Source organism: Trematomus bernacchii, unplaced genomic scaffold, assembly GCF_902827165.1.
Source record: "Trematomus bernacchii unplaced genomic scaffold, fTreBer1.1, whole genome shotgun sequence".
Classification (NCBI taxonomy): domain Eukaryota; kingdom Metazoa; phylum Chordata; class Actinopteri; order Perciformes; family Nototheniidae; genus Trematomus; species Trematomus bernacchii.
This window is the reverse complement of record NW_022987477.1, coordinates 2,852,159-2,870,014: the sequence shown is the minus strand read 5'-3', so window position 1 is coordinate 2,870,014 and position 17,856 is coordinate 2,852,159. Positions and strand designations below refer to the sequence as shown.

Sequence of the window (17,856 nt, the reverse complement as noted above, 5' to 3'; positions counted from 1 at the left end):
TGGCAGGTGCTTTGGAAAAAACAGCCTGATTAATACTCGGTCATACTGCTTACTGCGGTCACATGCACGAACATCAGGAGAGGAGGCGGCGCCGCAAGGATGGAGGGATGAGGCGGAGAAGATGGAGGACGGGGAGGGGGAGGAGGGGGGAGACACATCAGGGAGGCTGTTAATAGCACAGAGAGGACAGGAATAGCAGGAGCTGCAGCCTCTGAAATATGAGTCAGAAAGAATCAAATCAAAACAGCATTGTGCATATTAATCAGGTGAGCTGGTGTTAGATTTACTGGCTGAGACACGTGTTGCTACATTAAGAGAAAGCACAATAAGTGATACACATAAGATGAGATGGACCTTACATATCAGTAGTAAAGACGTATATTCAGAAGAGTATCTATTCTACACACTATAACATATACCGAATAAATTAGAGTACTCTCTAATTATATACCAATCTACTAAAGGGACAAAACATATATTTTAAGTGCTAAATAATGTTTTTATAATTTTTTTATCTGTAAAGTGTCTTTGAATTTCTTGAAAAGCCCTATATTAAAAAAAAAAATAATAATAAATGCATATATAAGCATAGTGAGCTATATACATAAAAAATTGTGCACAGTATTTTTTTAATAAAACAAAAATATATCCTGTGGAATATAGAGCCATGGACACACACCTGTCCTTGAGCTCTGCGCCGGGGTTAAGCCGGTGTCTCGGGGTCTCGCCGGTGTGGGACTCCTCCTCCTCCATCACCGACCCCCTCCTTCATCCCTTCCTTCCGCCGCTGCACAGCCGCAGTACACGGCGATGCTCGGAGCTCTTCTCCTTCTTCTTCTTCCATCCTCCCCGCTCTGAGGCACCGAGCAGCATCCCCGTCCCCGGGCTCCGTCCCACCATCCCGCGCAATAACATGGACTCACAGGGCTGTCGTTCTTCCATCTAGACGGGAAGTCTCACAGTCAAGGTGGGTTTCTGCAGGAATTGAATTATTGCGCATCCTCGACATGCATGTTTTTTCCTCCTGCTGACGTGTTCCTCTCATGCAAGGTGCACAGAGGGTAAAGCAGCACCATATGGCCACCAGTTTGAGATGCATGTATGGCTGTGGTGGTTTTATTTCAAGACGGGTGCGGTGTCTTCTGTTATGGAAAGCGGCATAATATGTGTCTCACAGCGGCGTGAATTCGTACCGGTTCCGGTTGAGGTTTATGGATGTATTTTATGGGAATGTGGCCTGAAATCTGCTGCAAAGCCTGCTGTGGTTTTCAATTATGCTCTTCAATTATGCCATTCACCTGTGGTGTCGCCTCTCGGCCTCTGTTAGAATAAACAGGCGGTGTGTTTAATTCCCAGAGGAAAATACACGACCTGTCTGCACCTTAAATTGATAATGGACTACAGATGAGAATGAGTTTAACATATAATCTGGTACAGTGCAACACATGGTAACATTAGTTTTTTTAACTGCACCTTATGAATAATATAAATGTACATTCTATTTCTGTTGGGTTTTATTGTTTAAATAGAGACACTAGTTTTGGTGTGGATGAAGGTTTGTTATATCTTCTGCATAATGGCATGCATAGACCTGTACCACATATATAACCTTTGAAGGTTAAGTATGAAAAATCAGTAACTGTGGTATCATAAAACCAACACAGACCCAGTGGCGTACACAGGTTTGGGGGGGGGGGGGGGGCAGGGGGGGTTAAGTGCCCTCTGTTATGCCTTCAGAATTAGTAGAGCTAAAAAGATGACCCATGAATAGACACTATTACTTATGTATGGTGCTCCCTGTCCCTGTTGGGGTTGTGCTTTCCACTCAGATATCATAGTGTGTTTGTTCGTGTCGATTTCAGACAGGGGGCACAATGAGTGAAGAGCCAGCAGTCACCCCAAGCTGGCTGACCCCTGACCCCACAGCCTGGGCCAGTGGAGGCGGAGGACTGATGGACAACAGCACCAGTCTGGGGACGTTTCCAGCAGATTCCCTGGCTCCCAGCCAGCTGCCCCTGCTGGTGAACCCCTGGGACATCGTGCTGTGCACCTCGGGGACGCTGATCGCCTGTGAGAATGCTCTGGTGGTGATGGTGATCTGGCAGAACCCGGCGCTCAGAGCCCCCATGTTCCTGCTGATCGGCAGCCTGGCGCTGGCGGACCTGCTGGCCGGCCTGGGCCTGGTGCTCCACTTCACCTGTGCCTACTTGCTCCAATCTGAATCGGCCCAGTTGCTGACGGTGGGCCTGGTGGTGGCCTCCTTCTCCGCCTCTGTCTTCAGCCTGCTGGCCATCACTATCGACCGCTACCTGTCGCTGTACTACGCCCTCACCTACAACTCTGAGCGCACCGCGGCCTTCACCTACACCATGCTGGTGCTGCTGTGGGGGCTCTCCCTGTGTCTGGGCCTGCTGCCGGTCACAGGGGTCAACTGCCTGGAGGAGGAGGCCACATGCAGCGTGGTGCGGCCCCTCACCAAGAACAACATCGCCGTGCTGTCTGTCTCCTTCCTGCTGCTCTTCGGCCTCATGCTGCAGCTCTACGTCCAGATTTGCAAGATAGTGATGCGGCACGCTCACCAGATCGCCCTGCAGCACCACTTCCTGGCCGCCTCGCCTCACTACGTCACAACGAGGAAGGGCGTCTCCACTCTGGCCATCATCCTGGGTACCTTCGCCGCCTGCTGGATGCCTTTCACTGTCTACTCTCTTATTGCCGACTACACCTACCCCCCACTGTACACCTACGCCACGCTGGTGCCTGCCACCTACAACTCCGTCATCAACCCGGTCATCTACGCCTTCAGGAACCAGGAGATCCAGAAGGCGCTGTGGCTGGTGTGCTGTGGCTGTGTGCCTGCCAGCGTGGCCCAGCGTGCTCGGACCCCCAGTGCCGTCTGACCCCACAGACCCTGGTGGGAAGAGAGCGGCGCCCTGAGTCAGCTCTGCTCCTCGCTGGATGTGTCTGGTGTCAAAGGCAGCAGCAGTGGGGGGGAGGCCGGGGGGAGGCAGCAGAGGGCCTGGCTTCATCTCTGGGTGGAGATGTTCCTGGCAGTTTTGTTAGTTATCCACAGCCCACCTGGATGGATTATTCTTTGTTGCACTCACCATATAGGGCAAGGTGTCTCACTGTCTTCCCCAGTACAGACGGCCACTGAGCGGGCAGCATCCCGCCCCCCCCCCCCTTTCCAACCACGCCCTTCCTCTGTTCTGCAGAGAGTGCTGAGAGCATCACATGTTTTACAGGCAGCAGCCTTATATCAAAAGTGCATATAGCGACCAGCACTGGAGCTTTGGTTGCTTGTTTTCCTTAAATAGAGGAGGGATTGTTAGTCTGCTCCACTGTGCGTAAAAACGCACGGTGGATTTATTAAGTGCGCAGGGGAGAGGTAAGGGAAGAGAGTATTCTCACGCAGGCATTTCCACATAAAGGCCGTCTGGATCCCGTCTCTCTGCTGCTGCACTCTGGACGTGCGTTGAAAGCTAAAGAGCCGCCGAGAGCTAAAAATAAATCCGGCACTCTGTGATCCTTCCGCGCCCCGCGTCCTCCACAGACGCCGAGGAAAAAACAAAGCCGCTTCCCCTCCTCTCTTCTCCACAGTCTTCTGTTCTCTCCGGATTGTGCATGAATGTGTTTTAGTCCATCAGACAAAGCCACAGGAGATCTGACCATTAACCCTTCCTCCATTCTTTTTTACTAATTAACGGAGGCAGCTAACCGAGTATAAGCCTATTGGATTATGTAACCTTCAATCCCCTTTTTCACCTTTTAAATGGAGATGCTTAAGACTTTTTGATTGTCTGGAGAATGTTATATACTTTTTTTATTATACAATTGAGAAAAGTGAACAAAAATGTGAATTTAAAGGTCATTTTGAATAGGATAACACACATGTCGAATGTGTTATCCCGATAGATATTAAATTAACATGATCACATGACTACAAACCTGGAGCCAAATTAGCAAAATGGTGATTTTGGTGTGGAAATGTTTCTTTTATTTGATATGTGTGGCTCCTTAAGAGCTCAACACAAACCACATATCTGATGTGCATGCTGTGTAATTAGCATGTAACAAGCAAACATGCCCTTGTATTCCTCCTGAGGTCACATGCCAGCCATGTGTCAGTGTACCCAGATGTCATCATGACACTAATAACTCCTAATTGTGCTTATGTACACAATGTACCTCACATGTATACCATTGAATGAGCTACAATCATCACTAGATGGTCATAAGAGTTTTGAAAATGTGGATTTCTCGAGATATTTCTGCTGTATGGTGCGAGAACAGTCATCATTAGAGTCCTGCTAAGTGTGAAGCAAAGATCACAACACCTACCAGCTGCTCTGAGTCATTCTTTATTGGGTCTTGAAAATGAGTTTGCAAACCCGACAAACATGCCAACACCTTCATCTCTTCATATCTTGTCAGCAATAACTAGCCAAGGTAGTTATTATTTTTTGTAGATTTGAAGCAATACTCAGACAGCAATAACATCACGTCGCTCCATGACTTCTTCTTCAATGTGAAGCACCATAATGGCTGCTCAGGTAGGGCTGTGCAGTGAATGGGCTCCGAATGATGCTTCAGTGATGCCTCTTCAAAAAGGTGGTGGTATAATCACTCCGGGGCGAGATCAAACGACTCATTTGTCACTGCCTCAATCCTCTGACATGATTTTTCCTCGAGCCAAAATCTGGCTTTTTTTTAATCGCGCCGGGATGAGATATATCGTTTTGTTGCCTCTGCTTTTCTGTGAGCATACGAACTGTCCTGTAACCTCAAGTGTCGGTGTGTGATGGTGTGTCGTGCATACTGTATGAGTTGCATGGGTGTGTGCATGTGTGTCTGTTCCAGCAGCTCAGCAGACCATATTCTGTCTCCTTGTGCGGGGGGGTTTACGGAGGTATATGACTTCCTGTTGACCCTTTGAGGAAAATGCTGCCAAGTCTTCCTGTCAATCCTGAGAGAAGTGGCCTCGTTACGTGTTTGCAGAGCTTTTTTTGGAAGGGGGATAGGACTAGGACGCTCCGGCACTTCAAGCCAAGGTGAAAGGGACTCTGAATGTCCTAGTCCTGCTGAGTTTCCTGTCTCTAAATCACTTATACTCTACTTTTAATCAATCTGATTGAGGCGTCCTCTAAGAAGTGACCTCTGAATGATTCTATGAGCTAAAATGGTCGCTTCCAGATACAAAGATAATGCTTCTTCTTTCATTCCTTTGCGAAGAGGCATTTGAAGAGCTCAACATTCTCATCTTTTGGCCTCAAGTATAGGAGAGGAATGGCATATCTGAGCATTGGAACGTGGACTTGGTGTCAGACTGAATACGGTTGCTTTATTTTCGATGAGCACCACCAGGTCAGGCGTCACAAACCATCACAATTCTTTTACCTTTTGGAGAAAATTCTATATTTTGTTATATTCATTGAAAAGTTATATTTTTTTCCACTTAAGTCTGGCTTGGATTCTTTCAGATTCTGTACGATGTAACGGCGCTGTAAAGCCTCTTTTCTGAATGTAGTAATGAATTGTTTATTTGATTCCCCCCCCTCCTCTTCACTCCTTTGTTTCTGTAAATACGGCATGCTGAGGAGGAGGCGGGGCTTAATTCCACCGTGCATGGTGCTACCCAAGTGGTTGCACCCTTTTTTTTTTTTTTTTTTAATGAATTTTCTCCGCTGTTGATGTAGAAACTCTTCTGTTCGGCTTCAATATGCACCAGTTTGTAAAGGCTGGATTCAAGGTTTTTAATTGGCTACACAGACGGGGATGTTTGAGGAAGATATTCTCTGATTGGTGAATGTTTTTCCTTCTTGTGCAGCAGACAGTATTGTTCATGATGATTGAGCAGGTGTGAACAAGGGCTTTGTATCCAAGAATAGCAGATGTTGGATGTAATACTTCTGTATACACACACCTGTTCATCTAATTGCTTCACAGTGTAATAATACACTGTGGTTTTTGAGAAAATGTGTAGCCAATGACTTGTTGTTAAATGAAATGGTTACCAATCTAGAGCTAAATACATTAAAGGGCCTGTGAATGTGTGTGTTTGGGGGTGGGGGTGGGGGGGGGGGGGGGGGTTGAGGTAACAGCATCTTGTCTAGATGTATGCGTACTAGTTATCAATGTGAAATGCACTTTATTTTTTTGGATGAAAATGGCACAACAAATTCTGCAAAATGAAACACGATAATCAACATGCACTAACTTCAAAACTGAGATATTGTTAACAAAAAGTGAGAAGAAAAAAACGTGTGTGAACGTGGTGTGTATTTTTAAAAGTGTTATAGTTGTACTTTTTATTATTGCTTTTGGTTAGAGTTCACTTTTTGTATTAAAAAAACCCAAATAAGTGCTGTGCATAAAAATTCCTCGTGTCGTTTGTTCATCCTCGCCCGTATCCCTGGCAACACCCGTCTTAGCTGTACTGTTACCATGGAAACTGATGTCTTAAAGCCAGGCATTACGAGAAACAGAAAAATAAACATGGCAGCCGAGCCGTCATGATCCGTCAGTCATCTTTTTTTATTTTTCTCCGGGTCAAAGGTTACAGAGCTCGCACTAGCATATGCACACGCCCCCCAGATCCTCCCTCCCCCCCCCCCCCCCCCCCCCACACAGCAGTGATCGATTGCTCAATCATGATTATATTCAATAAGACTAATTACATATCCCCTTCCTCTTTACTTCCAGTTAATGCTAATAACTTGCCAGGTGATTCTACAGCAAGTGTTTCAGTAAAAACATTTTTAAAAAGACAGTAAGTACATTGGTTATCTCGAGAGGAAAAGCTGCTAATCTTCTAACACCCTCAAGCTCCGACTATACATGTAATAATAAGCACCTTCACAGGGTGTCTATATAGTGTTATAACAGGTAGAGAAACATCCACTGGGGTGTATTCACAAAGCTTTGAAATACAGACTACATGTTAATGTTTCAAAGAGTATTACGGTATGTTATTAGTGTCTTTACAGTGGAGAATACACCCCTACAGTTTCCAGTTTTGGACCATTCAGCTTATATCAACCTACAGCATGTGATTGTGTGTGTGTTCAGTGTGTGATAACCCGTGAGTGTGGTACAGTGGGCATTCTTTCATGTGAGTGTGTGTGTGTGTGTGTGTGTTATTAGTGGTTATCCCATTGGTGTGTGTGTGTGTATGTTAATCCGACCAATCGTTCTCCTCCAACTCGGAGTCGTCCTCGGAGTCGGAGTACTCCACAGCGATGCGGCGCGACAGGATGGTGGCCACGTCGTTCCCGACCGGCTCCCTCTTGGCCTGCTGCTCCTGCTGCTCCTGCACCTTCTTCAGCTGGATGCCTGCGGGGAGATTATGGGATGTGTTTTAAACTGGGCACGCTTACAATACAATGTGGACATGTCAAAAGTGGCTCAATTAAGGTGTTTTTAACTTCATCACAGGATTATTTCTGCTTTTTTTTTTACGAAGTTGAGTATCAACAATGCTATTTTGTTTGAATATCAAGTTGTGTAACTGTGCATTTGTTGTAAAGTAATTGATAATCTAGATATAGCTAAGTGATAGGTTTTAGGTAAAGTATGAACGCTGCATTTCAAAGCTGTTCCCTAGGTCAGTTTTATACTAGAGTATAAATACAAGACGTTTTTCAATAACATGCGGGATAACAATGTTGATCAAATAAAAAGGCCTTGACATGACACATCTATGCATTATTTTAACTTAGTATTTACCTCAAACATTGTGGCTTACAGGGGTTTAAACTGATGGTAAAACACAAACACACTCGCTCACACTCACTTCTCTTACCCATACGTATAGCGGCGAGCAGGTCGCTGCGGGCGTCGGTGACCGCTTCGCTCTCAGCGGGAGCAGAGGAGGACTTCTTGTGGGAGGAGAAGTGGGAGGAGCCAGCTAACTGGGGGAGAGGAGGAGGACCAGGGGGGGGAGGGACCACCTGGAATCCACCTAGAGGAGGGGGAGGAGGAGAGAAGCCACCGGCACCCATCATGGGCATGGGACCTCCGGGAGGGGAGGCGAAGGCTGTGAGGGAGGAGGGGATGAGAGGGGCGGGGGGTGGGGGAGGGGGGCCGGTGTTGGCATAGCCCTCCATACTGCAAGAGAGAGGGAATAAAAGAGAGTTTAGTGGAGAGTTTTTAAAGATGTCTGTAGTTGTGTTTGCTATCAAGGACAGAAGGACCCACTAGGTGGCAGCACTTGCTCAGAGTTCATTCATAAAATAAGTTGTGGGCACATTCTGAGTAAAGACATATCAACATCGAGCTTACACCATCATAGTTAATCAACAATAACAGCCTCTTCGCTCCCATTGGCTCTGGTGTGTACCTGTAGTCCATCGGTGGGAGGGACATGGAGCCTCCGTTCATGGCCTCAGAGGGGGGAGGAGGCAGAGGGTTCTGGTGGTGGTGGTGATGGGTACGACCCAGTGTCCCCCCCTGATAAGCCGCCATCATGGCCCTGCCTCTCATGTCATGTTCCCCTCCTCCTCCTCGGGGGGGGTGGCCCGCAGCCATCTGAGCGGCCAGGACGCTGGGCGGGGGGCCGGAGTAGGTGTGGGCGTGGCCCGCGTGGTTCATCATGTTGGGGTAGTGGAGCTGATCTGCACCGAGACCCCTGATGGAAAGAGGAGGGCGGGAAGAGAGAAGACATTAAAATGCAGCATCAGGACAAAGACCACCAGACTATCATTTGTGTCCACTTTAATTGTCTTCTCAATGATGTATGTTTGTGTTTTTATCATGTTCTGTTGCCTCTTAGGATATTTAACAAATTGTACGGTGTCCTTGGGTGTCATGAAAGGCGCCCTAAATCAAATGTATTATTATTATTACTCAGGGACAATTTTATTGTACCTGTATAATGACAATAAAGGATTCTATTCTATTCCTATTCCCTGTTCAGTACATGTATGGGTCAGAGATGATGTTCTTGGCCAGCTTCAATATGTTATTGTGTTAGGCTGATTCCTAGAGTCTCTGCAAAAGGCTGACCTACATGCTTTGAGCAGATCTTACCTGTTCTCAGGAGACATGGAGCCCTCAGAGGAGGCCCCTCGGTCTCGGTGAATGGTGTGTCGGTGGTCCGGCCTCAGCTCTTTGTCCAGAGCCATCATGTTCCACTCCTGCCGACGGTTCCTCGCCTTCCGGACCTTCTTCACCTCCCGCTGTAACGTCCCATCAACGTCCTGCTTCTGCCCCTAAAGGAAGGGAGGAAGAGAGCAATGAGTCTTTTTCAGTTTGTTGTTACTTCCACTAAGAATAACCAACTTGATATTTGATATTTGGACACTAATTTGGTAGGGAAATGGACATGAGATTGGACAGAATAGCCCCAGTTGGAGACAACCAGGCAACTACTATCTGTGAGATGTTATATTTAACTATAGTATGATCTGTTAGTTCCTCTAGGAGAGATGTGTACCTTCTGCTTCCTCTTCTCTTTCCTCTTATCCTCGGTGTCCTGCAGCATCTTCTCCTTCCACAGGTTGAAGAAGTAGGATGGATCGGTGTAGAACTTGAGTGCTTCCTTTTGGTCATCCCTACAGAAACACACAGCAAGAATTCATACAGCGGCTCTTATGTCTTTGTAGAAACATGTAGGAATGAAAGACAGAATGACAGTGTTTGACATGTTGAGGTATGAATATTGTAAAAGTAGAGCAGGCGGATGAACCTGCATAACTAGAAATGACAGGGTGAAAGGCAGAGAGACAAGACAAATGTGGTATGTAGTCAGGGTTAGGAGTTGGACTCCCACTGGAGCACGCCAGGCTAAATATGTAAAGCACCCAAAGTACTGGATAAAAGCTGCAGCAGGAAATAGCACCAAATCTGCTGCTTCACCGGGAATGTGGGTCAGACACAAGGAGATACAATCCAATCAAGAACACAGCATGACTTTAAGTAACACTGGCTAAGTAGAACGCATGGTTTTAAAAAAGCTATATGTGACGATTTACACGGGTACATTTGTTTATATTGCCACTATTTAAATAGATAGTAACATAACTCAAAAACTGAGCCATTCCAAGACTCCATCAACTTCCTCTGGACTGATTTCTAGTTAATTGGCTAGCTTTTATCATCTAATTTCACACACAATGTAGTTCAATTGTCACGGTGTTTGGAGAATGTGTGTGCATCATCACAAACCTGTAAACGGAGAGGATGCTGAGGGGCGGGGGCTTGTCGCTCATATTGTAAATCTCTTTGACCGGATTGGGCACGCTGCTCTTGGACACCACCTGCTGGTCCTGAGTGGTGGAGCTCTTGAAGGCTTTCCTCATGTTGATGTCTTGTAGGGAAACTGAGGACATAAAAAACAGTTGAAATGAGGCTTAAATTATGACTGCAACTAAATTATCACTCAATTTGTCGATTATTTTCTCAAAAACTTCAATAGTTTTTGCTGTAAAATTCCAGAAAATAGGAAGAATTTCACAGAAAGACTTAGAAATATGAAATGTTCTCTTTAAAAGCAGCACATTTTCACATTTGCAAAAGCCAGAACCAGATACTTTTTTCCTTAAAAAGTTACATATTAAATGAAAATATGAAAAAGTCATAAAATAATCTTCACCTATAGTTTGAATGGACCTTTTTCTTGCTCTTAAAGTCTTGAATACAGTTTGAATATCAATTGTTCTCAAATGATTCGACTGTTTTAAGTAGAAATAAACAATAGCTGTTGGCTGCTTGCTCATCAAGGTCACCCAGTCACTGTTGTGTAGTTTGATATTCTATAAAAGCACTAGTAGTCATACTGAGAACAATGTTTAAAGTTGGACGATGAGTAATCACTTCCTGTGTCTCGCTCTCTCACCTTCCTCCACGGTGGAGTCCAGCTGCGTGACCTTGACGGCCAGCCGGTCGACGCGGTCCTGCAGAGAGTTGGCTCGCAGGTAGAAAAGGTTGGCCTCGCTGAAAAGCTCGCCAAATATATCCTCTGCATGTTTACCTGGAAATGAAGATCAAAACTGTAAAGACGGGAAATTTGAGGAGAAAGAGGCAGACTTGTATCTGAAAGCCCAGCACTTCCCCTCAGAGACTGAATCTGATCGATACGACGGTAACGTGACACAACGCCAGGCTGGAGTCTGACAGGAAACGGCATCTCATCAGGCTCCATTTAGCAACATCGCTCATCAATAAATTAATCTGCACTGCCCACAGAAATACTGCTACATTACCTCAGGGGGCGAGATAAAAGCCCTGAGCCGTCTGTAGAGATGTTAGCATGGGAAATATAAAACAATGTCAGCCTACATCATCATCTGCAAGGCTCATATTCCCACTTTTCTAACAATATCTATATCTGTAAAGCCGTCTAGGTTAACATCTCCAGAAAGGATAACATTGCTTTTCGAATTGATTGGATGTTGCTTTAGTTCTTACAAATATTCATACTTAATGTGTTTTGGGTAATAACACTGAGAAGTAAGGACGACCCTGCTCTGAAATGGAGTTAAGTAAGGTCGGAAGTAAACCGTATTAAAGGTTGTTGGCCCAGGATTTATGGAATATCGTTTCAAGCACAAGGCTCATATTCCCATTTTTCTAGTGTTGGTGTTCAGTGACTCAAACCAGAATATCGGTACATCTAAGAAAACGTGAAGCTCAACCACAACCATATTCTGTTAACCCATGGCTCCAGGTGTACATCTTCAGACAGCACTGTTTTACATTTGATTGGATGTGGCTTCGGTTCAAACCAAAGTTCACAGTTGTGTTTTTATGCATGTGTTTTGGGTAATAACCCTGAAACGTAGGGACGACCCTGCTTTGAAATGGAGTTAAGTCATGGTCAAGGGCGGAAGTCAACCATAATAAAAGTTGTAAGACTATTAGCCCAGGATTTATGGCACTATAAACTTTAAGCACTGGTGGCGTTAGCCCAGGGACTCATTAGTGTGAAAGGATTTTTAATAAAAGATTGCTAAGCTGGGGCAATACTGCAATTGAGACTGGGATTTGAAAAATGCCTAGAAAAAGGTATTTTATTTAATACCATTAATTGCACGACGCAGTGGTAAAGCAACCACACGCTAAGGGCTATGTGTGTCCCTCCTGCTGACAGGATGTGCTGCAGGACAAATATTTTGGAGGAAGGAAGAACCACAGATCCGGCATGCTGCGCCCGGTCAACTCTGACCTCTGTGAGGATCCTTATGGTCCACTTACTCACATACATGTGCACACACACATGCACGGTGTATGCACACATTTAAATATAGCCCCCACAGCTGCTGTTGAAAAGCCCTCTCCCAATGCAGGAACTTAAGGACAATAAGAGACAGAGAATGGCAAAACTAGGACAAAACACACGGGGTCAACAGCAAGATGAAGACTTGTTGAGATTCAGAATAAACACAGTTAGCATAAGAGAGGGGAAACGTGAGGGTGAGTGGGGGAGGGTGCATGTCAAACAACAACACATAACACACTGTTGATGGGTTATGAAACAAGGGCATGGAAACGGAAGATGGGTGAGGAGATGGATGCCCTTGGTGCTGTAATAACTCTATCGGATGCATTTACAGTGAGCATAACAATCAATATAAAACCCATCCGGTCGTACACACACACACACACGCACACACACACACACACGCACACATACTCACACTCACGCACACACACACCCAGCTGTCTGGATAAGTTTTGCAGAGCTATCTAAAAGGATTACATTTCCTCCCTTGATGCTCCCAGTGCCAGCGCACTTAAAAGTCTGCTGATGGCCCAGTGACCCTGGGGCCACGTAACCATGACAACGCCCAAATCAATCACAGCTTCGGGATTAGCGATGAAGCCATGTGATCCCGTCCGGCCCACAAAGAGGCTACACACAAGTTAGCGGGATCGTAGCCGAGAGGATGCTGTAAATGTTTACACGAAAAGTGGTTTATTTGTGTGTGTGCGTGTGTGTGTGTGTGTGTGGGTCTTACTGAGGCTGCTGAGCTGACGGATGATGGAGGAGAGTGTGTTGTTCATCACACACTCCAGCTCACTGTCGATGCCCACCGGGAGCTCCCCTCTGCAGAGGTGGCGGGGCACGATGTTCCTCTTCACCAGCGGCATGGCGAGGCCTCACACCGTCACACACTGCAGACACACACACACACACACACACTGTTTTACACACTGCTTACAGAGGATGAATGGAGGAGACCAGCGTGCCAGATGCCGGCCGACTGCATCTGATGTTCATGAGCATGACAGCCGTCCCCCACTCTGTGGACACACACTGTACACATCTGCCAGAGTGAGGGGGACATATATCAATGTAACACAGAGTTGTGATAAGAGGCTAGATGTTGGTGATTTTCATTATCAAATTAAGGCTGGACTAATTTACAGATTATTTTCTAAATTAACGACTGAATTGTTTGTTCTTTAAAATGTCAGAAAATAATAGGAATAGGAAGAAAAACAGTATGATATATTGAAATGGTTAGTATGATCCAACAAAACTCAAATTTCCCATGTAAAGAGAATACAATTCATTTGCAAAACAGTTAAATAAATGAATAAAAATAGACAAGAATGTCATCAATTTATCATCTTCAATTGAAGACATTTTCTTTTTCTTTTTATCAAACTCTTGTCTTGCTTTTAAAGGCCTAAACACAGTTAACATGTCAAATTCTCTCAAATGATTTGCCTGTTTAAAAAAGAAATAAGCAGCAGCTATTAGCTGATTGGTCATACACAATAATCAAAATGAATACTGAGTAACAACTCTTGATTTGTCTGCAACACCGAACTCTAGTTGCCCTTGCGTGAATGCCCGTATGAAGTCAAAAATAATAACCCTGCAATAAATATGAACTCCCGGTTTACGTCCATATCCTCTCTATATATTCATTTCTTTGCGTTGCTGCTGTTGTCATAACGGAAAGCATTGTGAGCTTATAGTGCTTATGGCTTCTTCCTGTGTATAAAGTACGTACAAACATGGGGTGAGCGGGTGTGAGGGGAACAGAGAGTGATGACCAGCAGGGTCCCAGAGCCAGAGGACTCGTGGCGACCAGCAGAGATTAAAGCATTAGGGAGAGGAAGATGCCAGCTTATCCGCGGCCGGCCTGTCAGACGCCCAGCTGGAACCCTGACACACACACAGATCATGGACACGCTCCCAAAAACTGGAACGCCGAGCCGTTTCCTATCTGTGAAAACATGTTTACCCCCACTCTGAACTTTGCTTCTTAAACTCTGTGTAGTTCAAAAAGACTACAAACTATTCCCCAGAGCAGGATAATCCCCAAGGTGCATCAGAGCAGCCATCTTATCTGAGCCTCTTTCCTGCTTCCTGTTTGTGCGCCTCGACCCGGCTCTCCTGTTTCCTCCCTGTCTCTGCTTCCTGTCTGAACAATGCAGCGAGCAGCAGATGGAAACACGCTCAAAACGTTTTTCGATGCACTGATGCTGATTGCAGTTCCATACTTTCTTTCTGGTGCAAAAGAAAGATGAAAATTCACTCCAAGAAAAGCAGGTTGGAGAGACACGGGGGCTCTGGCAGTGTGACAGACAGCTAATAATAGACGGCAGGTACTAGAAATACAACCATGTTTGTTGGACCCTGCAGATATTCATTTATGATCACAGAAAGTAGACGAGAAGTACGTTTTATAACACAATAAAAAAAATATATACCTTCTTAGTGGCTAACAAGAGTCCAAAGAGTGAGCTACTTATACTAGTAGAGTATTTATTTTACAGATGTATTTAGTAGTCACTCTATATGTTCAGATTTTGACACACAATACTTAGGAAAATACATGATTATGATGACAATTTGGTATAGATTAAGCCATCCTACATGATATTTAAGTAACTAAAAGGGTGTTAATAGAAAAGATTATTGGAAAATAAATGTTTTGTCAGTTCCAGCTTCTTATTAAATGTGAAGATTTGCTGCTTTTGATTTAAAATATTTGAATATATTTGTTTCAGCAGTTACTTAATGCAGTACTTTTAGTTGAAATGAAGTGTTTTTACAGTGTGGTGTTAGTGCTTTTACTCAAGTAAAGACTCTGAGTACTTGTTCCAACACTGGTTACATCATCAGTACACTAACACAGACGACAGACGAAGCAAGTAGCAGTGCTATCAGTGTCTCAGCACGAGAAAACACACTTCTGTTCGCCAACGCAAATTCCCACCAGCCGCGTCCTCATCTGGCCCCGTTATCTAAGCTAGCGACCCCCTACAAACCCCAACGGCCCCTCGCTAATAAGAGAAAACAAAGGGTTAAATTACACCATCATGCACAGCCATAAAGGACCCTGAATGCATCAATGAGGCTTGGCTTACAGGCATCTTAATTCAGCATTTAGAAACAGTGTGCTACTTCATATAAGAGGGAGGGGATGCAAATGAGAAGATTGCATGTTTTTGCTTTTACTGTCTGGCTGGCATGACAATCACATCAATGAGGCGAAATAATGAGCAACTGAAGGGGGGGGGGGGGGGGGCAGGAAGAAGAAGAAGGGGGGAGGAAGGACTGGTCTGCTTGTGAGAAATGAGGGGAAAGTAGAGGGTCACCGAGTGGGATAAAAGTGTGTGAGACAGTGCGTGAGAAAAAGCTGTGTTGGAGAAAAAAGTGTGTGTTTGTGTTTGTGAGGGAGAAAGGGTGTACGGGGTGGGGGAGGGGTATGAACAGGGACCTCGGGGAAGCCACTGTGAAAGGTTCCCGGGACAATAGAGCTTCGTTCACACGGCAACAGCAATAGCTCTCCCATGCATCCTCCCCCCTCCTCTTCCTCCTCCTCCTCGTCTTCGACCTTCTTTAAGGCCCCCAGTCCTCTTGCAATGAACGCTCCTCCACTCACACGGGGGAGAAAGAGAGGGGAGAGTAAAGCCCGAATATAATCCAGAGACACCAGAGAGTATTAGCACATTCTCACTCATGTGTTTGGATGGTTAATTCATACATTCCAATTTAGGCACGCAAACATGTACACAAACACACCAGGTAGCCTTTAAAAGGTCACATCAGCAGCATGTAAACTACAGTAAATCCTCAGAGGGGTGACATGCAGGTTCAGGGTCTTCCTCTCTGCCAGGCCTTTACTACAGATGTGAGAAAGCCATTAACATCTGAAAGGGAAGTCATTATGAATGCATGAGCCGGGTACAGCTTCTTGTGTGCAGGCTCTGATGTGATGAATAATGCAGGCTGGATTACGTCAGGTCACACTGCCCTAAATATGACGTCAAAAAAAATTATTCTGCCGTGACACTGCGCCAGTCCAGGAACCTCACCTCGTCCCAATACTACTCGGGGGTAGTGAAACACTGAGGCACTCTGGGTAATATTATCCACTGAATCCTTTCGGCAGTTTAGCAATAACTTTAGCCTTCAGTTAGCAGCAAAATAACATTTGAAAGGTTGACTTTTAGCTCGTCGTTAAATTATATAATCTTGTCTTTCTATCATTTACTAACACATACATTTTGAACACCAACTATGTGCTTTTACGTACATTTGCCATATTTTCTGTTGATATCTGAAAATATTCAATTCCATCAAACAGATCTCCCAATCCTATTATCTGTTGAGTAAATCTGCAGGATTAATTTACCCAAATACCTGCCTAATGCAAACACGACCCCAAATCGGTTATAATCCTAATGGAGATACAATGGGCTAAATAGCTGATTATTTTTGTAGAAGAGGATATAATGTATTAAAACATGCAATAAGCAGATATTTAAAACAGTACATGCTTGACAGTTGCTGTTTTTCCTCATGACATCATCAATTTAATATATTTCAAGCTGATGCTATAAGTACTTCCCACATTGAGTTTTATGTTTTACGTTTTTTATATACATTTTGCCATTTGATAAATCCATAATCTACTAATCTAAAACGTGGAAAATCTATTAATTGATATTCAATAGTTGCAGAAAGATTTTAATGATATTTTTGCTGTGACTATAAAGTAGGATTTCATTATAACAATCAGAATATTCTCTAATTATCACCACATGAATGTCATTGTGAAGTTATTACACTGTAGTCTTTTTTATGTTTTAAAATGACTAATTCACACACACATACACAGTACACACACACTCCCTTTCTGTCCTCTCCACATGCTGATTCACACACACAAACATGCACGCGCGCACACACACACACACATGCGTGAACTAATGGCAACCGCGATCAATCAGTGTTCCGCACCGCCGCTTCCCGTTACTGATGGACTGACCCACATCTGCTCCTCCGCCCTCGGTTCTCGGGAATTTCTGCCAGTTTTAATCATAATTTCAACCCGCCGTTTTCTGCAGAGATACATCACAACCCAATATCTATTATGGAGTCAAAAAAGGCACTAAAGTGAACCAGCAACGGGGAGAATATTGAATATTTAAGGCGGGTTTTGGTCACCCAGAGTCGGCTTATTATCCTTCACCGGGGGTCCGTATTAACTGACCACTCGGTTAGCTCGTCCAGTGGTCGAGTTATTATGGACCAATTAGACTACACTCAGCAGACATTGCCACAAAAATGTCACTATTAACATAAAAGCTGTCATTAGAGGATGTAAAAAGTACAATTAGACCCTCACCAGCACTTGAAATATTAGAAGAAATCAGCCCGTCCGCATGTCCCGTTAGATACTCCTATTAGCTCTTCCATCCTGTGTCCCCCAGCCGTCTGGCCACTCCGGGGAAACAATCCTTTGAGGACGAGGACACGCCCACCGCCCCACATGCACCAATCACATCGCCGAACTGGGGATTTAACACATGATTGACGTTTGAATTAACCAATGGTCTCGCGTAAACCGAATGAGTGACAGGGAGACTCCCCAGCTCGGAAGCGGTGTTGCG

General features: G+C 44.9%; 2 protein-coding genes across 3 annotated transcripts; one reads left to right on the top strand and one right to left on the bottom strand.

Annotated features, from left to right (window-relative positions):
• Nucleotides 1-817: 817 nt before the first annotated feature.
• On the top strand, nt 818-6,533 carry gpr12 (G protein-coupled receptor 12). The gene is made up of 2 exons (XM_034150792.1): nt 818-967; nt 1,863-6,533. Exon 2 carries the CDS (start codon nt 1,875-1,877, stop codon nt 2,898-2,900), a length of 1,026 nt encoding a protein of 341 aa, XP_034006683.1. The 5' UTR covers nt 818-967; nt 1,863-1,874; the 3' UTR covers nt 2,901-6,533.
• An 85-nt stretch (nt 6,534-6,618) lies between these two features.
• wasf3b (WASP family member 3b) lies at nt 6,619-17,683 on the bottom strand. Of its 2 annotated transcripts, none has more exons than XM_034150781.1 (9): nt 17,592-17,683; nt 12,957-13,113; nt 10,835-10,969; nt 10,165-10,318; nt 9,434-9,551; nt 9,028-9,209; nt 8,339-8,626; nt 7,793-8,106; nt 6,619-7,332 (listed from the first exon to the last, which is right to left on the bottom strand). In XM_034150781.1, exons 2-9 carry the CDS (start codon nt 13,087-13,089, stop codon nt 7,175-7,177), a joined length of 1,482 nt encoding a protein of 493 aa, XP_034006672.1. In that variant the 5' UTR covers nt 13,090-13,113; nt 17,592-17,683; the 3' UTR covers nt 6,619-7,174. The 2 variants fall into 2 exon arrangements, with proteins under 2 accessions (XP_034006672.1, XP_034006678.1); XM_034150787.1 differs by having other exon boundaries at nt 7,123-7,332; nt 7,802-8,106.
• Nucleotides 17,684-17,856: the final 173 nt, after the last annotated feature.